The sequence below is a fragment of the Panthera onca genome, chromosome A2, assembly GCF_046562875.1.
Source record: "Panthera onca isolate mPanOnc1 chromosome A2, mPanOnc1 haplotype 2, whole genome shotgun sequence".
Taxonomy (NCBI): domain Eukaryota; kingdom Metazoa; phylum Chordata; class Mammalia; order Carnivora; family Felidae; genus Panthera; species Panthera onca.
This window is the reverse complement of record NC_138340.1, coordinates 50922906-50941965: the sequence shown is the minus strand read 5'-3', so window position 1 is coordinate 50941965 and position 19060 is coordinate 50922906. Positions and strand designations below refer to the sequence as shown.

The 19060-nt window shown below is 44.0% G+C and overlaps 1 protein-coding gene across 7 annotated transcripts in view; it reads left to right on the top strand.

Annotated features, from left to right (window-relative positions):
• Window positions 1-1237: 1237 nt before the first annotated feature.
• Window positions 1238-19060, top strand: part of SRGAP3 (SLIT-ROBO Rho GTPase activating protein 3) — a 261924-nt gene continuing 244101 nt past the window's right edge. For 4 of the 7 annotated variants that reach the window (XM_060631641.3, XM_060631640.3, XM_060631645.3 and 1 more), the window contains exon 1: window positions 1238-2064. In XM_060631641.3, coding sequence (XP_060487624.1) covers window positions 1998-2064 — 67 coding nt within the window. In that variant the 5' untranslated portion in view covers window positions 1238-1997. The remainder of the gene's footprint in view (window positions 2065-19060) is intronic. The other 3 variants (XM_060631644.3, XM_060631643.3, XM_060631642.3) reach the window with 1 other exon arrangement.

Below are 19060 nucleotides of genomic sequence, written 5' to 3'. Positions count from 1 at the left end.
ATGACCTGAGCCAAAATCAAGAGTTGGACGCTCAACCGACAGCCACCCTGGTGCTCCTGAAATGGGTTTAATCTCTCTAGTAGAATGCAGGCTATTTGAGCATTTGCATGGTCAAAATCTGGTGTCAGATAGCCTATTTTTTGATATGCTGGTGACCTTGGGTAAGTCACTTCCCGTATCTGTGCTTCTCTTCCATCATCTGTGAAACAGGGATACTTATACTATGTTGTTAGGTTTCTTTGTGGGGGATATCATGGGGTAATAATAATTGCTACCATTTATTGAGTGTTTACTATGTGCCCAGCACTGTGCTAAGCTTAGCTCTACATTTTTATTTGATCCTCCCAAGAGCTCCCTCAGTTTTGAAGTCCTTTACCCTACAATATTTTCTTCCCCAATAGCACTTACCTTCTTTACATTATAGTATAATTTACTCATTTTGTTTATTCATCTTCCCCTTCCCGGGCCTCTTGCCTCGTGTGACTCCAGGAGGCACGATTCACAGTGCATTCTGGGTTCTACCATTACTGAGAATATTAACGTGAGTGGTGGGGATTTCCCAGAGTTGTGTCAAGTGGAGACCCTGGAGCTGCTCCAGGAGGACAGGATTTTTTTTTTTTTTTAATGTCTGTGCCTATTTTGACTCTTGCTGTATCCCTGTATCCAGAATAATGCCTGACCTATGGTAAGCTTTCAATAAATATTTGTTGAAAGAATGAATTAAAGAGCCCTAAAGAGAGCCCATTTCATTGGTGAGGAAACTGAGGCTCAATGAGTTATTGATTTGGCTAAAGCTCTAAGAGACAGTGAAGCAGCTGGGTGTTTCTAGCATGCCTGCTCTCAACAGCTTTGCAAAGCTGCATGTCTGAAATGCCTGGCATTGTCCCTGCCACCCCACAATTGCTCAACACATATTAAAGAGCTTGCCTACATGGGTCAGCCTCTCCCCTCTGCGAGACAATCCCTACAGAGTAACAAACTGTCACATAGCCATTGCTTTGAGAAATTAAACTGCATGGTGCAAAGAAAAGGTGAGACTTTTGAAGTTTTTGGAAGAAAAATTCCTAACACGATTGCTAATGGAGTTTGCAGGGGCCTCTCAGGCCTTTCCAACCCGATTCTTTTTCCTGCTGCCTTCCCTTTTGTGAGCATTTCTTCCCCTTTCTGCTTGCAATGAGTTCTGCTCTCCTGTAGGCTACAATGTGTCAGTTGTTATAAAATCCGGGAGGTGGAGCTTGGTGACGAGGTGGGTGGGGGAGCGCTCAGCCAGCCCTGCAGGGCGAGCAGTCCAGCCGTGGTTCACCGGAGCTTAAGCCTTGCAGCAGGAGAACTTCCATCTCGCTCTTCTGGCTTTGATCCTCACTGTACATCAGACCAGAGGCGCCGAAGGGAGGGAGGATGCGAGATGACCGGCCCTCTGGCAACCTGACCATCTCCTTAGCAGAGCCTTTGAAAGCCAGCCGGAGACTGACTGCACAAGCAAGGAGGCGCCGCGCCTCTGTGGATGTGTGTGTGTATGTGTGTGTGTGTGTGGGTGGGTGGGTGAGCGGGTGTGAGTGAGTGAGTGAGAGTGTGTGTGTGTATGTGTGCGTGTGCATCACGACTGTGTGTGTGTCGGTTGAGTGCGAGAGTGCACGCGTGAGTGTGTTAGTGTGCATGTGTGTGTGATTGCTCTCAGTTATTATTTTTGTGGAAGAAAAATCTTGAAAATCTGGGGCAGGTTACTGTGCTCCTAGGGGCGGTAGTTCTTCTTTTGCAAGAGGAGCTGACCAGACCAAGCTACTAGAGACATTTTTTTCGGCAAGTAAAGAGAATTTTCCTCCCAGAACGAGAGGCATTTTTCTCCCCGCTGGCTCTGCAGCCGAGTAAAAGAGATTAGTCCCTAAACCCTGTGAAATCGACTAGAGCCGAGTGATTACCAGGGCTTGAGAGAGGACTGGGGAAGAAAAAGAGAAATAAATCAAACAGCCTGTCAGTGCCTTTGGCCACGTTGGAAGATGTCATCTCAAACTAAGTTCAAGAAAGACAAAGAGATCATTGCTGAATATGAAGCCCAAATAAAAGGTGAGATGCGGGCTGGGGAGTCATGCTTCCCCTCCCCTTTCCTTTTTTCTCTTGCTCTGGCTTTCTTTTACCCTTTTTCCTCCCTGCCATCACGAAATGTTGTTATGCATCAATAATCTTATTGTGAGTAGGAACAGTGGCAGCCGCACAAGTCCAGACTGGTTTCAACTGCAGAGAGCCCTGGCTCTGGGAGTGTGGATTATAGAATGGGCAGCAATCACTGCATTGCAGGTGTGTGAGGAGGATCCTACGCCCGGCTTTAGGAGTGTCGTGGATACTCCATCATCTTGGCCGTGACATGTCCCTCTAAGGCCATTTTGACAGTCACTGCCTCTTCCCCCCTCCCATGCTGAAAGCCCCTTAATATGATTTTTTTTACTATCTGCTTTTATTTTTCTTTCTTCTTTTTGGTTTCTTGTTGCTTTCCCTTGCCCCTTTCTCTGGGCTGGAATTCACATGCATGTGCACACAGAAGCAGCATCCCTGGGTTGCACTTCTTTGTCGGTGTCTCTCGGCTGGCCTGGGTTGCCATGGATTAACTGTTATGGGGCATATTGATCCAAACTAATGCAGGCATTTAGGCATAAAGAGGGAGCTCGGTGCAGAAAATGTATTCTCTCGCAGTGTGCAGCCCCAATCACCGCCCGTCTGCCTGCTAGCGTGTAGGGTCATCAGCCTTCATTCAAAGCCAACAGCTTAGTGTGCCGTTTCGGCTGGTAGGAGCTGCCTGGCTTCCGTAGCGCTAGAGGAAGCCTGGCAGCAGGGTGGGATGACCTCTGGCTGCCTGTTCCAGCTTTGGGGCCACGGGGTGCACGCTCCTCTCAGAAACTGCTCCCTAAATCCGCACTAGCAAGGCGAAATAGGGAACCGGACACAGTCGCATAGACAAATGCAGGCAGAATCCTGGTTCACGCCAGAGGGGGTTCTCCCACCTTCATGAGTTCTAGGCTCAGTTTTGGCAAGGAAAATCTAAAAGCTCCATACTCACCCTTTCTCCGAGGACAGACCCTGAGGGAAGCCTGGGCCTGCGTCTCTTAGTGTCTGTTTTCTTTCTGGTCCTGGATCTCCTTGCTGCGACACAGGGTGTGTTTGTGGTCTCCCACAGAAAGACTAAAGACAAAATACATCTTCAATGGATACTGACGCCTGCTCTTGAGATCGTGGGTGGACTGTTTGAGCAAGTTGATTATTTGGGGCTCAGGTGACCTGAGGCTGCCCCACCTGCTTTTAGGTGCTTCTGCAGCTCCAGACTCAGTGACCCAGGAAGTTTCCCCGGGAGCGGCAGGGGCCTGACATCCACAGCTGCTGCACACGCTCCCGATGCTTGGGAACCTTTGGGAGGGGAGCGGCCAACAGGGGAGGGCTTTGTTTTTTTTTTGTTTTTTGTTTTGTTTTGTTTTTTTTCCAGTCTCGCCAACCCTCTTGTGTCTTCTAGTCCTGGTCAGACCCGGCATGCTAATCACCTCTGGGGGTAGACCCCAGGGCAAAGGGAGCTGAAAACATTCTGTAGGTTTCAGCTCAGTGTGGCAAACTGACTTAGGATGTTTCAGCCTTGCTGAAAATTTAGTCACAGGCCCTTTACTGGTCAGAGATTTGAACTCACCTGGCTGCATCAATACAAAAGCCCAGTTTCGGCCTTTGCATACACACTTTTTAGGGAGTTTATGTTTTGTAAGATGAATTTGGCTGAGTATTATAGTTCTTTTTAACTGAGGTTCTCATGAAAAATGCCGTACTAGAGAAGCGAATGCTGAGTTTTGGACAGTTTGAGGTTTTTGTTAGCATTGTCTTGGTAGGAAATACGCTCGTCTTGTTTTTGGATCACTGCCACAGGGCCCAAGAACTTGGCTTGAGGATCAATGAAGCATTTATTGCTCTGGCTGATTCTTTTACTTTTTTACCTTTCACCTTTATTTTAACAACTACTTAGCAAGTCCAAGGTCATGCATTTCCGGCAGGAAATTTGTCCAGATGATCTTGTCTCTTCCAGACCCTAAGGGTCTCTACATTCTGGTTAAAGGAGTTGAATTTTATTCCTTTAGAATTGACACCCACATGACTTAGGCCAGGACGTTGCTGTGCCTGAAACCGTCTGGAATCTTTTCCTTTCAAAATTCTGTTTGTTAATCATCATCATAATTCCTGATGATGTACGCACAGGGCTCTACAGTTTCTCTGTCTGGCTCACTCCCAAACATCACTACTCTTGGCCTACACAATGTACGGAAAGTGTTTGTATGAATGAGCTCAGCTTTAGAGATGAGGAAACTGAGGCCTTGTCAGGTTGAGTGACGTGCCCAAGGTCACAAGGCCAGAAATGTGAAGGTAGCTGGTCTTCTTTCCCATTGCATTGTTTGCCCGAGGCTGGCCCTTGAAGGATTGATGTCAGTGGCAGATGGCGGTTTTGTGGTGGGGACTGGCTGTCTCTTGATCGTTCCATTGTTTACCCTCTTACTTTTATCCCTTGCCTTTGTTGCTTGCCTCTGAAGAATGTTTGACCAATCACCAAAAATAACGCCTGAAGCCTGTTTCCTTTCTCCCTGGGTATCATTTGACCAGTTTGGTGCAAACCCTTCGCCTACTTAGATAGATTTGGTCCTCTGTGAATTTAGTGAGGGGCATTTTTGGTTTTTAAAAATGATATTGAGTTCTTTGTTGACTTACTCTCTTTTATCTCTTTTTGAAGAATTTATTGACCTGAGGAGAATGTTTTAACACCCTTTTTTTTCCTATTGTAAAAGAAATATCAGATCCATGCCTTCTCTTGCCTCATCAGTTACCTGAATCCCTTTGATTATATATTTGCAATGCAGTAGTATACCATGTGCTTGTACATGTCCAGTGATGGGGAACTCATCACCTCCCAAGTCCACATATTCTACCTTTGATAGCCCTGGCTGCTGTAAGTGGTTTTTATATTCATCTATTGGTTCTATAGTATCTTCTCCTTGGGGGTTCATAGAACAAGACAGATGCTTCTTCCCCATGACTGCCCATTGGATGTTAGAGACTCTGATCATCGCCCCACTATGATTATCCTCATTTACTCACATAAGATGCTTATCTGCTGCTTAATCATCTTCACTTTCCTTTGGATTTACTGTATCCTGGTTACAAACTCCCATGTGCCTTTGGGTGCTTGACAGACACAATAAATGAGTGAAGCTGGCCAAGTAAGATGATTTGTGATAGTCGGTCTACCACCTCTGTGAGGGCAGTAGATGAAAGGGTGATGGTGGTTATGGTGCCCTTGAGAATACTGTCTAGATGAGAGCTTTATGCTTTTATTTTACTTTATTTATTTATTTAAAACATTTTTTTAAATGTCTTATTATTTATTCTTGAGAGAGAGAGAGACAGAGCATGAACAGGGAGGGGCAGAGAGAGAGAGAGAGAGGGAGAGACACAGATCTGAAGCATGCTCCAGACTCTGAGCTGTCAGCACAGAGCCCGACTTGGGGCTTGAACTCAGGAACTGTGAGATCATGACCTGAGCTGAAGTCAGACGCTTAACTGACTGAGCCACCCAGGTACCCCCTTTAAGAGTGTTTCTAAGTTCTAGGGGCGCCTGGGTGGCTCAGTCTGTTAAGTGTCCCACTTCAGCCTCGGTCATGATCTTGCTGTTACTGAGTTCGAACCCCATATCAGACTCTATGCTGACAGCCCAGAGCCTGGAGCCTGTTTCAGATCCTGTGTGTCTCTCTCTCTCTGCCCCTCCCCCACTTGTTCTCTCTCTGTCTCTCTCTCTCTCTCTCAAAAATAAACAGTAAAAAAAAAAAAAAAAAAGAAAAATGAGTGTTTCTAAGTTCTATATGAGAGGCTTTTGATGTGATCAGAGAAAGAAAAACAACTATCACCTCCTTTATGCTGCATGTATTGCTTCTATTAATATAGCCCAAGGATTGAATTAGTCCTTTTCACTGCCCACTCCTTCACTGTACCATATTTATTTTATATGCTATATTTCTCCAATCCACTATGTTATTAAGATCTTTGTCAGAGAGAAGAAAATGAAATGAATTTAATATGAGTTGTTCTTGGTGACCCTGTGCTGGCCCCAGATGGACTCTATTTCCTGTCTGAGGTGCTTGCAAGTGTCCCTTTATGAATCTGTTCAAGCACTTTGCTTGAGAGTGACATCACATTCTCTAGTCTGGAAATGGCAAGCTCTAACTTCTTCCCCTTTTGAAAATCAGAACAACATTTACCCATCTCCAGCATTTTGGTACTTATCCTGTTTTTCACAGTTCCCTCAAAGATCACCGATAGTGTTTGGTAATCTTATTTGCCAGAGTTCTCAGTGCCCTGGGCTCTCATTCATCTTGCTGTCAGACATAATGATCTATTCTGCATTTATCTAGAGTTCCCATTTCCATTTCAACCTAATAGAAAATTGAAATAGAAACAGTGATTGACTTTAGTGTTTTGTTTTGGTTTTTAATTATACATCCATAGTCATTTAGGCCATCTTCTTAATAGCAAAAGTCTAGAATTTGGGGGAAGAAGGGCAGATTTTGAAGAAGATCACAGAGAAGTGTTTATTTACTCATTCATTTATGCATTCATTCAGTAAACATTGATTATCTACTTTCTTCTTAGTCTTTTGCTGGGTGTTGTGAGAGATGCAGAGTATATGATACATTCTTGGCTTTCTAAGAGTTTTCTTGAAATATGGTGATAAAATCGGTGAAGGAAATGGAAAAAACAAAAACAGAAACTCAGAACACAAAAACTCCCAATTGAGCACCAGAATGAGTTTAGTCTTTATTTTTTATTTTTTTTTTTTAGTGTTTATTTACTTTTGAGAAAGAGAGAGAGAGAGAGAGAGAGAGAGAGAGAGAGCAAGCATGAGCGGGGGGAGGGGCAGAGAGGGACAGAAACACAGAATCTCAAGCTTGCTCCAGGCTCTGAGCTGTCAACACAGAGCCCAATGGGGGCTTGAACTCATGACCTGAGCCGAAGTCAGATGATTAACTGACTGAGCCACCCAGCTGCCCCGAGAATGAGTTTAGTCTTTTTAAAAAAAATTTTTTTAACATTTACTTATTTTTGAGAGACAGAGCCAGAGCATGAGCAGGGGAGGGGCAGAGAGAGACACACACACAGATCTGAAGTAGGCTGCAGGCTGCAGGCTCTGCATAGCTGTCAGCACAGAGCCTGACATGGGCTCAAACTCACAGACCGGGAGATCATGACCTGAGCCCAAGTCGGTCACTTAACCCACTGAGCCACCCAGATGCCCCGAGAATGAGTTTAGTCTTAAAGAGAGTATGGCATTGAGTGAACGGACGAGAACTTTAGGAACCCTCACTACTCTCAATAGGCTTCAATGAGGAAAGTATGCTGGCTGGGAGAGATATTGAGGAGTAGTGGGGACTGTGGCTGATTAAGGCTCACCTAGAGGCATAAGCCTCTGCTCAGCTCCAGTCTCAGTGCCAGGCAGGATGTGAGCCCAGACTGGTCAGTTCTTTTAGTGTTTCAAGGGCATCTGGATTTTAAAACAAAATCTCCTCATTTTTATTTTTAAGTTTTTAAAAATGTTAAAAACATTAAAAAATTGGGATGTCTTTTTTATTTTTGAGCTGTAAATTCTTTTTTAAATTGAAGGATATTTGACACACAATGTTACATTAGTTTCAGGTGTATAGTACTGATACAACTCTATATGTTACTTTGTGCTCACAAGTGTAGCTACCATCTGTCACCATACAATGCTATTATAATAGCATTGACTGTATTCCCTATGCTGTGCCTTTCATCCCCATGACTTACTCATCCCATAACTGGAGGCCTATATCTCCCACTTCCTTCACCAATTTTACTCATCCCACTACCCCTCTCCCTCTGACAGCCATCATTTTGTTTTGTGTATTTATGGGTCTGTTCTGGTTTTTATTTGTTCATTTGTTCTGTTTTTTAGATTCCACATACAAGTTAGATCAGGTGGTATTTGTCTTTCTCTGTCTGACTTACTGTACTTAGCATAATACCCTCTAGGTTCATCCATGTTGTCACAAATGGCAAGATCTCATTCTTTTTTATGGCCAAGTAATATTCCTCTCTCTCTCTGTCTCTGTCTCTCTCTCTCTCTCTCGATCCACACACACTCACACATACATACATAAACACATCACATCTTCTTTATCCATTCATCTATCTATCCATGGACACTTAGGTTGCTTTCATATTGGCTGTTGTAAATAATGCTGCAATACACCTAAGGGTGCATATATCTTTTCAAATTTGTGTTTTTATTTTCTTTGGGTAAATACCCAGCAGTGGAATTGCTGGATCATATGGTATTTCTATTTTAATTTTTTGAGGAACCAACATACTGTATTCCACAGTGGCTACACCAATTTACATTCCCACCAACAGTGTATGAGGGTTCCTTTTTTGAGCTATAAGAGTTCTTTATTCTGGATACAAGTCCATTATCAGATATAAGATTTGCAAATATTTTCCTCCATTCTGTGAGTTATGCTTTCCCTTTTTCGATGGTGCCCTTTGAAGCACAAAATATTTATGTTTATGAAATTCAGATTATTTATTCTCATGCTTTTCATGTCATATCTGGGACTCGTTTGCCAGATCCTAGGCCATGATGAAAATCTCCTGATTTAAAAAATATTTTTCTTTAATGTTTATTTATTTTTGAGAGAGACAGACAGAGAGACAGAGTGCCAGTGGAGGAGGGGCAGAGAGAGAGGGAGACACAGAATCCAAAGCAGGCTCCAAGCTCTGAGCTGTCAGCACAGAGCCTGACGCGGGGCTTGAACTCATGAACTGTGAGATTATGATCTGTGCTGAAGTCGGATGCTTAACTGACTGAGCCACTCAGGTGCCCTGAAAATCTCCTGAGTTTTACATGCAACTCAAATTTTTAAAAAATATTTTTTAATGTTTGTTTTTAAGAGAGAGTGTGAGCGGTGTAGGGGCAGAGAGAGTGGGAGAGAAAGAATCCCAAGCAGGTTCTGCATCGCCAGTGCAGAGCCTCACAGGGTGCTCGAACTCACAAACTGCGAGATCATGACCTGAGCCAAAATCAAGAGTTGGCGCTTAACTGACTGAGCCACCCAGGAGCCCCAAATGTAACTCAAATTTTTAAGAAACACTATGCTGCCTGAACAAACTCATCAGTAGGACAGTTTCAGCTCACAACCCACTGCTTTGCAACTTCTGGCCTGTAAGTTGAAGTCCATAAAAGGTCTTGGTGATGGAGCCTCAGCCAGTTTTCCTGTTTTATCTTTAGTTGTTTTCTCTATATTAGGCCTGTGCTCTTAAAACCACATGAGGCCAATCCCTTGTCTCTGAATCCTCAGAATCCCTTCCTGGAACCTTCACATCTATTGCCATTTGTGCCTTTGTTCTGTTTAAAATGTCCCCCTTCCTCCACCCTTTCTTTGTCTGGGCAACTCCTGACCGTCGTTCAGTGGCTGCCAAAATGACACCTTCTTCCAACTCTCCTAGGCAAAATTAGTGATTCCCTCAGATCTGTGCTCATGGTCGTTTTGTTTCGCCAGTGTGGTTGACACAAGATAGGCTGAGAGAGTGGCCGGTACGTTACTAATGAGAAGTTTTACTCTGAACAACTTTTAGCTAACTTAGTTATTTTCCTTGACATGTGTCTTAGTCTGCTTGGGCTCCCATAACAAAATACTGTGAACTGGGTGCTTAAACCACAGACATTTATTTTTACAGTTCTGGAGTGGAAGTCCAAGATCAAGGTACCAACAGATTCAGTTCCTAGTGTTGTAGATGGCTGTCCTCTCGCCGTATGCTCACATGGCCTTTGCTCAGTGTGGAGAGAGAGAGAGGGAGAGAGAGGGCTGTCTGTCTTCCTCTTCTTTAAGGGCTCTGATCCCATCATGAGGGCCTCTCCCTCATGACCTTCAACTAAACCTAATTATCTCCCAAAGGCCTCATCTACCTCCAGATACCATCACATTGTCACATTGTGGGTTAGGGCTTCAACACACAAATTTGGAGGGGGAGACACAATCTATGACAGCACCTATACTTTTTGTTCCATTGAAAGTAGAGGATTGGGACACCTGGGTGGCTCAGTCAGTTAAGCATCGGACTTTGGCTCAGGTCATGATCTCACAGCTCGTGAATTCGAGCCCTGCATCTGGTTCTGTGCTGACAGCTCGGAGGCTGTAGCCTGCTTCTGTGTCATCCTCTCTCTCTGCCCCTTCCCTACTCATGCTCTGTTTCTCTCTCTCTCAAAAATAATGAACATTTTTAAAAAGTAGGGGTTTTATTGATAAAGGAAACATTCTCCATAGTTTACTGAAGTTCCTTGTTTGTCCCTGACAGGGGAGATATTTATTAGTGGAGATTTGGTGAAGGCTTATGTGTTCAAAGCAAGAGAAATGTTTAATGAGGTGGCGTTTGCTACAGTCATAGTAGGGTGTGGTTGGGAATACTGCATTCCAGGCTTTTTGCAGTTTGGGGAAATCTGTAGATCTAGAGGTCTATATTGGCCATTTTTGGAGTTTTTACCACCAGAGTTTATTAAAGACAACCTTTCCTTTCTAGAAACCTCAATCACTCATTCATTCATTTACTCACTCATTCATTCTGTGACTGTTACAAGCCATGCTTTAGGCTATATAACTTTATTAGGCATGGGAGGTAATTGATTTTTATTTAGTTCTGGGTCTCAGTCATATACACAGTATCTGATTTTGTGATCTCAGTACTTCTCAGAGGTAGTCATTATTATTCCCATTTTATAGACTAAAACCTCTATCATTCAGAGAAATAAATGAAATAAGTTGCATCAGATTGCACAGGGAACAGTGGTAGAGTTAGGGTTTACGCAGAGCCTTCCTGACTTCCAGTTGTACAGTGAGGTGAAAGCCGTGTCATAGCAATGTGGCTCTGAAACCCAGGGGTCTCTTTCCTGGGGAGACCACTCTGAGATGGGTCTTCATCTCTGACTTCCTACTGTTCCTGAAACTTCAACTCCCCTTCTAATCCGACTTTTCCTGGTTCTTCCTGGATGCCACCAACTGTGTCAGATCCTTCACACCCATCCCATGGAGTCACCTTTGGCAAAGTGCCCACCGAAGACACTTCTGTAGACTTGACTGAGGCTGCCATATCTGCCTCCATCAACTGGAAAATATAGGACTGGAAATTTGAGGGGTCTTCTAGTCCCCTCCACTAGGGAGGGGAGTCCAACTCCCCCACTTTTCTTCCCTCATCCTCCAGATGTGGAAACTAATGTTCAGAGAAGGGTTCTGGTGTAGAGACACTTCGAGACCATATTTCCGTGAGGAGGAAAGCTCTCTCTGATCGGTGCATTGCTGTATGCTCATGCCTGGCATCTAGATGGTGATCAAGAAACATATGAAGTTGGATTGCTCCGGTGGGTGGTGTAAGGCCAACCGGTGGTGGTTGCCTGGGAGGTAGAGCTGAGTGGTACCTTGGAGAATGGGATGAGGCAAAGATATAAGAGTAAGGATAAGAGGGTCAGGAGGAGGTGAGGTTAGGCTCATTTAGAAGATGGGTCCTGTCCTTGTCACTGCCAGGAAGGGACAGAGGTCGACTTCTTCAAGGTGCTGAGTTTTGGAACCTCTGGCCTAACACAGGACCCAGCAAGTGGTGTTCTGGGCTTGATTTCACTTGCAAATGATTCATTCTTGATGGCTTGTTGGTGTTTATAAAATATCTTGGCTGGCCAGGAGTGGGATTTTGGCTCTTTTCTCTTAATTCATATAATCATTAGGCCAATTTATGTTTGGAGTAGTGTTCCCTGAGATGTATTCTACGAAATTGGATGTCAAGAGGCGTTAGGTGGGAAAAACAGTTATGTGGTCAAATGGGTCTTGGGAGTTCTAACATAAACTGAGTTGAATAGGCTTGTTTCCCACAGGACTTCTTTTTTTTGGTGGGGGGAGGTGGAAGAGAGAGAATTTCAAGCAGGCTCCATGCAGCGTCCAACAGGGGCTCCAACTCACGAACCTGGAACTGTGAGATCATGACCTCAGCTGGAGTCAAGAGTTAGACGCTTAACAGAACCAGCCACCCAGCGTCCCTCCCACAGGACTTCTGGGAACCTTGAACATGTTAAGTGTGAATCACCAAGAAGGGGCCATGAACTTTTCTTAAACTTATTCCATCTTGTAGATGTTTCTCATGGAAAATCGCACAAGACTATATTCCTGAGATTACATTTTGAAATTCACAATTTGTGGATTATCTACATTCTTTCTCTTTTTGCCTTTTGCCCAGTTCGCTAATTTTTATACTTTTCTCTGAGGGCAGTTTGAAGAGGGGAAGAGGTAAAACAAATGCGTATTCAGCTCAGCTAAGTGATATTGATGTGGTGTTTTGAGGTCACTTAGAAAATGTGGGTTTTGACATCTCCAATTACAGAACGCTCAACCATTGATTTAAATGGTAATTTGGCGACAGCTTGCCCCTGATCAATATGCATGGCGTGTGCCTGTGTCTGTGTGTGACAGTAAGGGGATGCACTCGGCTGCAGGCTGTGTTCAAGGTGCCTTGAATGGACCTCAGCACTGCCTGTGGGATTGTACGGTCAATGCCAGGCGATGATGATGCAGAGGAATGCACGAAAGCCCGTAGCCCATGCGCCTCAGAGTGAACAGATCTCAGCCACAAATTCAGGTGTATGAGAACTAGGTTTTTCTTTATTTCTCTGTAACTTGATTTCCATTTCTCATCTCTCTTTTGCTGAGGGTGGCAGACATAAATCTAAGTCAATTTGGGGTTCCTCCTGTTTTCTTCGGGGTTGTGCCCCAAGGTCCAGGGGACTAAGGCAGTGCCAAGTGACATCTGTTGTGGTTATCATCAATCTATTTTGGCAACTGAGATAGCCTCCTTCCCTTTGGGTCGTCAGTGGTCTGTCTATGCCAGTGATCGGTCCTTCTTTGTTCCCAATCTCGAGACTCTTTCCTGTGTATCTCTCTTTAGACCTTCTGTGCTGTTTGCAAGCACTGGGAGCCATCCTGGTTCTCACATACCATGCTGGGCTGTGAGCGTCTCTGGACATTTGTCTCAGGCCTGTCTTGCCAGGCCCCACACTTGATTCCCCTCCAGTGCCTCCCTAGAGCTCTGCCTGGGGAAACAGCCCAGCTCCTGTCTGTTCCCAGATTCTGCAAATGTGTGTGGGGGGTTCCCTCATCACCCTCTTTCCTTGGGCTTGTTTGGGGTGAGGCAGGGTGCAGGCTATTTTCTTATAGATCCATAAAAATCTACATACACTTTGCTTTACTGACTCCTGGAAATCTTTATCCACGTGTAGAGTTGGGAAGGGGAAAGGAGGTTATTGGGGGTGGTATCCTGGCTCTTTGTCATCACACATTCCCTCAAAGCTATTTTGAAAGTCAAAAGCCAAGAATTGACTCCTTCTCTGCATTATCCCTGAGGCAATGAACACAGGGAGCCCTCCTTGCCTGAATCTGGTCCAGAAGCTCTTAAGGAAATATGGAAGAAAACCCTTCAGTATTTCAAGATATTGTAGTGAATTTCCTTTCTTTTCCACCTGCACCATCCTGGCCCAGACTACCATCACCTCTTGCTGGGACCATGGCAACATCCTTCTAACTCAAAGTTTCTCCACCTCTGCACTACTGACATTTGGAATTGGATTAGTTTTTGTTATGGGACCTGTCCTGCACAACATGTGTTGTTTGAGGCCTGTTAGTTGTTAGAAGTCTGTAGCACCTCCTTCCCTCCCCCAAGCTGTGACACCAAAAAATGCCTCCAGACGTTGTGAAGGTTCCTGGGGTAGGGGGGTGGGGGAAGGGGTCGGGGGAGGGGGCGGAGGGTGGGGGCACGTGCAAAAGAGGCCTCAGTTGAAAGCTACTGACCTAACTGGTCTCCTTGCTTCTCTTATCCCAGTAACCTGTTCTCTGTACAGCAGCTAGCAGTAATCCCTACACAATTTAAATCTAACCAGGTTACTCTCCTGATTGCAAACCCTCCAGTAGCATCTCATTTGCATAAGAGTCGAATCCAAATCACTGGCTAGGCCTACAAAGCCATGTTCTGCCCACCTTGGCCCCCCTACCTCTCCACAGTCCAAGCTTGTAACCCACTTTGGGCCTTTGCACATAGCTTTTCCCTCTTTCTAGAACCTCTTTCCCTAGATTGTCACATGGCTGGCTCCTTCTTAGGATTCAGCTTTCAGCTCTCGTGTCACTTCCTGACCACCCAACCTTAAATAGCTGTGAAGTAACTTGGATTAGCTGACTTGAGTTCTCAGCAGAGTACTTATGGCCATATGATATTTCCCTTGTTTATTTCTTCTCTTTACCAGAATTGAAGGTGTGTAAGAACAAGACTTTTGCTTCTTCTCTTGTCCATTTGTGTTTTGTTAGCACCCAGAACGGCCCTTAGTATATACTAGGTGATCATACTATTGGTTGAGTGAATGAATGATGGACTTTGCACACAAGCACATATAAATGTTCTACTTCAGGGTACCTAGGATTGTGCTGGGGATTGCAGTTTAGAGGAACAAAATGAAGCTGATCTAGGCTTTCCCCCAGCCCTTACTGGAAGGTAATTCAGGAAGATGAAGAATCCAAAGAACAGACAATTGTATCTGTGCAGAGCTGCCCAACTCATTCAAGGGAATGAAGTAGAGGGACCAGGTGGCCACTTGCAGGGGTCTTGCAGGGAATCCAGTCTTTTCTGTTAATTGAGATCCTGGTTTGTGTCTGAAATGGGGATACAAAAATGGATAAAATGTAGTCCCCATCCCTGTCTTGGTGTTTTCTGGGAAAGGTAGTTACAAGAATAGATTAATTGATTATAGTAAGTATAAGAAGCATCAGGACAGTGCTGGAACCATACACGCTTTGAAAACTGAGAGTGAAAGTTGACAGCTTTGCCCCGGAGAGCTGGAGAAGTTCTTACAGAAGAAAGGACTTCATGGTAGGGTTTTGAAGGATGGATAGAAGCACAGCTGGTGGTAAAAGGCATGTTTAAAGAGAGAACAGCATGTGCAAAGGCATGGGGGTTATGAAAAGGCCTGGGTACTTGGGAAATGGTGAGAAGGTTGACATGGCTGAAATCCAGAGTAGACGGAATGGACTATGGGTGGTAAGGACAAGAGCTTCAAGTTCCTTTCTAACCACTGGATAACCATGAGTCTTTGACCTTGGAGATGGTGGAATAGAGTCTTCTTCTTTTTTTTTGTTTTAAGTTTGGTTTTTTGTTTGTTTATTTATTTTGAGAGAGATGGAGATAGCACAAGTGGAGGAGCAGCAGGGAGTGGGGGAGAGAGAGGATCCCGAGCCTGATACGAGGCTCGACCTCCTGAAACTGTGAGATCCTGACCTGAGCTGAAACCAAGAGTTGGATGCCTAACCAACTGAGCCACCCAGGTGCCCTGGGTGAGAGTCTTACTTTTTTTATTACATTTTTTTTCTCATTATGGATATAATACATGTTATTTTAAAAGTTTCTTAAATATAGAAAAATATAAAAAAGAAGAAAAAAAGAATTTAGAAGCCACTTCCTGAGCCAGCACTATAAACATTCAGTGTATTATTATCTTCCAGACTTCATATCTCTATTTACCAAATCTGCTATATATATATATATATATATATATATATATATATATATATATATATCTCAAAAATATGGGATCACAGATCTTTAATGAAAAGTTATAAAAAAGTTATAAAAAAGCTGATAGGCAAATCATCCCAGGCTTAGAGCTTAAAATAGCGTATGGCCTAAAAATAAATAGACTTTGTCAAGTACAAACATCAATCAATAAGCATAACCTTCCACGTGTTGTGATGGTCCTTTAGAGCAAGGGATTGGTTTGTTAGGAACCATTTTGTTGTGGGGATTGGCTTGTGTTGCTGTTTCTGTCCCACTGGATTTGTATAAAATTGGGGGGAACTGAGTTGACTCATCAAGAACCACTCCCCCCTCCCCACATCTGTCCTAGCCACTTGTAGCTAAAATTTTCCCCCTTCCTGGTCCCCTAGAGTCTCACTTCCCTGTCGGTACCCGGGCAGCAGTTCCTGCCTTTGGCAGGAAATATTAAAAGGAGAGTGTTGTCTAGGGCAAAGAATTTAGCCTCAACAGCAGGTGACCCTTCCCTGCTGGTACATTTCCTTTGGTCCCCCTTTCCTCATTGCTCTCTGCCAGTGTCCCTGGTCATCGGTAGTACTTGCAGGAATTCCTGATTGCCGGTCTGCTTCCAACAGTGATAACCTGCTTTCCCCTTATTTCTGATGGTCAGTGAGGCTATTTCAGAATACAGTGTATTTTAGATTAGTAAGTTTTCTGACTCTTTGTCAGACAGAAAGGCCTGAATTCCTGTAGGCGGGTATAGCTCTCACTCAGAGATGGGAGCACCCTGGGAGGTGACAGCTCTGTAGGGGCACTTTCTAGAGCTTAGAGTGCCTTAAAAGGAATGAGAGAGACACAGAGGGAGGTGACATGAGAGGACCCTTAGCAATGAAACACCTGAGCCACCTTCAGGGACACAAAAGAGTAGGTGTCACTTCTCTGATTTTATTTGTACGAAAGAATGCAAACTGGCTGAGCAACATGGCTGCTCTCCAGCTGTCATCTGGATAGGGCATTTGTAAGTGGAGTTGGCCATTGCATTACTTTTTACTTTACAGTGTCTTTATTTTTATCGGTGGCCTCCCAGACAGTATGCTTTGGATCTCCCAAAGATATATCCTTTTGAGGAAACCGAGGCAGAGCAGTTTCTCCCTGGCTTCTGACACCTGGTAACTGGGAATGCCTTGACCTTCTACCCTGGCTCCTGACCTTTTGCTAGGTTATGGTCTTTGGGGTTTGTTTGTCTCTTGACCCTCAGCTAATTCAGGGCTTTAGTCTGGGCATGACCCTCCTGCTTAGGCCCTACCCTGAATATCTCTGACTTGCTGGATCTCATACTTGGCATAAATTTGCCATGAAGACCCTGTGCCAAAAATGGCAGAGGCTCTACTGCTCTTCGCCAGAAACACAGAATTGTTGCGCTGTTGGGAATGGGGGAAAGAAATGTTGAGAATGTGGTGGGCCAATTCACTTTGATTTAGCTTAACAGACATTAATTGAGTTCCTACTGTGTTCCTTGTCCTCATAGACTTTATAATTCTGCGGGGAAGACAGATTTTAACCTGTAATGGCAAAAATGTTGAGTGTTATGACAGGGTGGTACAGAGCTCCTGGGGGGACCTGAAGCAAGTGGGAATACATAGTTGAAAATACTGTAGGTGATTTCTGATATTGATCTACAGAGCTGTACTGTATTGGCCAAGCTTATGTCATCACTGTTGTTCCTTGAGGTATTTGGGATCTAGACAGCACCATCTTTCCCTTTAGAGAAGAGTCAGAAACCATCAAAATATTGAAGGAGTCAGGAAGTGGTACTTGTAAGAGAAACATACAATTCCTGGTATAAAAGACAAAAATGTTTCCAGAAAAGGAAGGCAGTAGTAGTTATACTCAAGATGGTAAATACAATTGTGGGATAAGTGCTATTAAGGGGAAATTAAAGCCAGGGCTCAACTGAAGAGGGCCGAAATCCATTCTGGTTGAGCAAGTTATGCTAAAGCCACAGAGGGAAGGTGAGACAAGTAAGTGGACTGTGGAAAAAGATGGGGATCATGCTTTGGGTGGAACCACGCAGACGTGGGTCTGAATTTTGCCTTATAGCTTATCAGCTGAATGACCTTGGATAAGTCTTTTCTTATCCAAAAAAAGAGGAGAAGAATGGGGAAGATATATCACCAGTTTTGACTTGGAAAATGGATGATAATATCTCACGTGTGTGTGTGTGTGTGTGTGTGTGTGTGCGCGTGTGTGTGTGTGACAGAGAGAGAGAGAGAGAGAGAGAGAGAGAGAGAATTAGTTGAAGTAACACATATCAGCACACTGCTTGGTACACAGGAGCATTTACTGATAAATGAAAATGTTAGCTAAATCAGTAAGAGGGTCACCAGCATTCAGAGTCCTGGACAGGGAACCCATGCCTACAGATGAAGCACTTAGTAAGTGCAGCTGGTTGGAAAGGAGAGGAAGGTGGGGCAGCACTAAGAAACCATGAGTGCAGGTGGAGTTGCCATCATGGGCAGCTGGAAGTAAGTCTCAGGCAGGGCTTTCTTTGACTACTACACAGTTTTTACCAATGTGACTCCTGGGCCACCTGCATCAGGATCACGAGGGAGGAATTTATAACAAATTCAGATTCTGGGGTCTTATCTCAGACCTATTGAATTAGAATCTCTGGGGACTGGGGTGGGGCCTGGGAACCTGCATTTTTAAAGTGCCCCAGGTTTTATGAACTTGAATTTTTGCATCTGAACTGTAATAAACTCATCCATTTGACTGTCTTTGTATCTTTTTTTGAAGGCAAAAGAACATTTAGTAATTATGTAGACTGTGTGAATGAGAAAGAAAACCATGGACCCCCACTGTGTGTGTGTGTGTGTCTGTGTAATGTAACCCTGTTTTTTTAATAAAAAAATATGTGTCTTAGGTGTGCCCTAAGTATTAGGTGTGTATAAAAAGAGTCTGATAGTTTTTACTGATTTGTGATGCTGTTTACTCTTGGGGACTAGGAATGGAATGTAGGTCAGAGGTGGGGGCAGGGTGGTAGTGACAGGGAATGGTGGGAAGGAGACCTTTTTTCCTTATATTCTTCCATTTTGATTGATTTCTAAAATAATGAGCATGATTACTTTTCTAATTAAAAAAACCCACAAAGTTGACAATAAGTAAGGAATTTTATGATGCTGATACTCAGACATCAGCTGAACTATAAAAAGAAAGAGGGAAAGAAAAGAAGACAGACACCTGCAACAGATATTTAAGTAATGCTCAACTTCGTGTGTTCCTTATATATTGTAAGAATGATGGCTGAAATGAAATATACTACTTTACTGGGTTATTCCCCAGGGGAAGTGGAAGGTGTTTGTTCCTGCTCTGTCAAAATTCTAAGTGATGGGAATAAGGGTGGAGTAGTTAAGCCCAACCATTT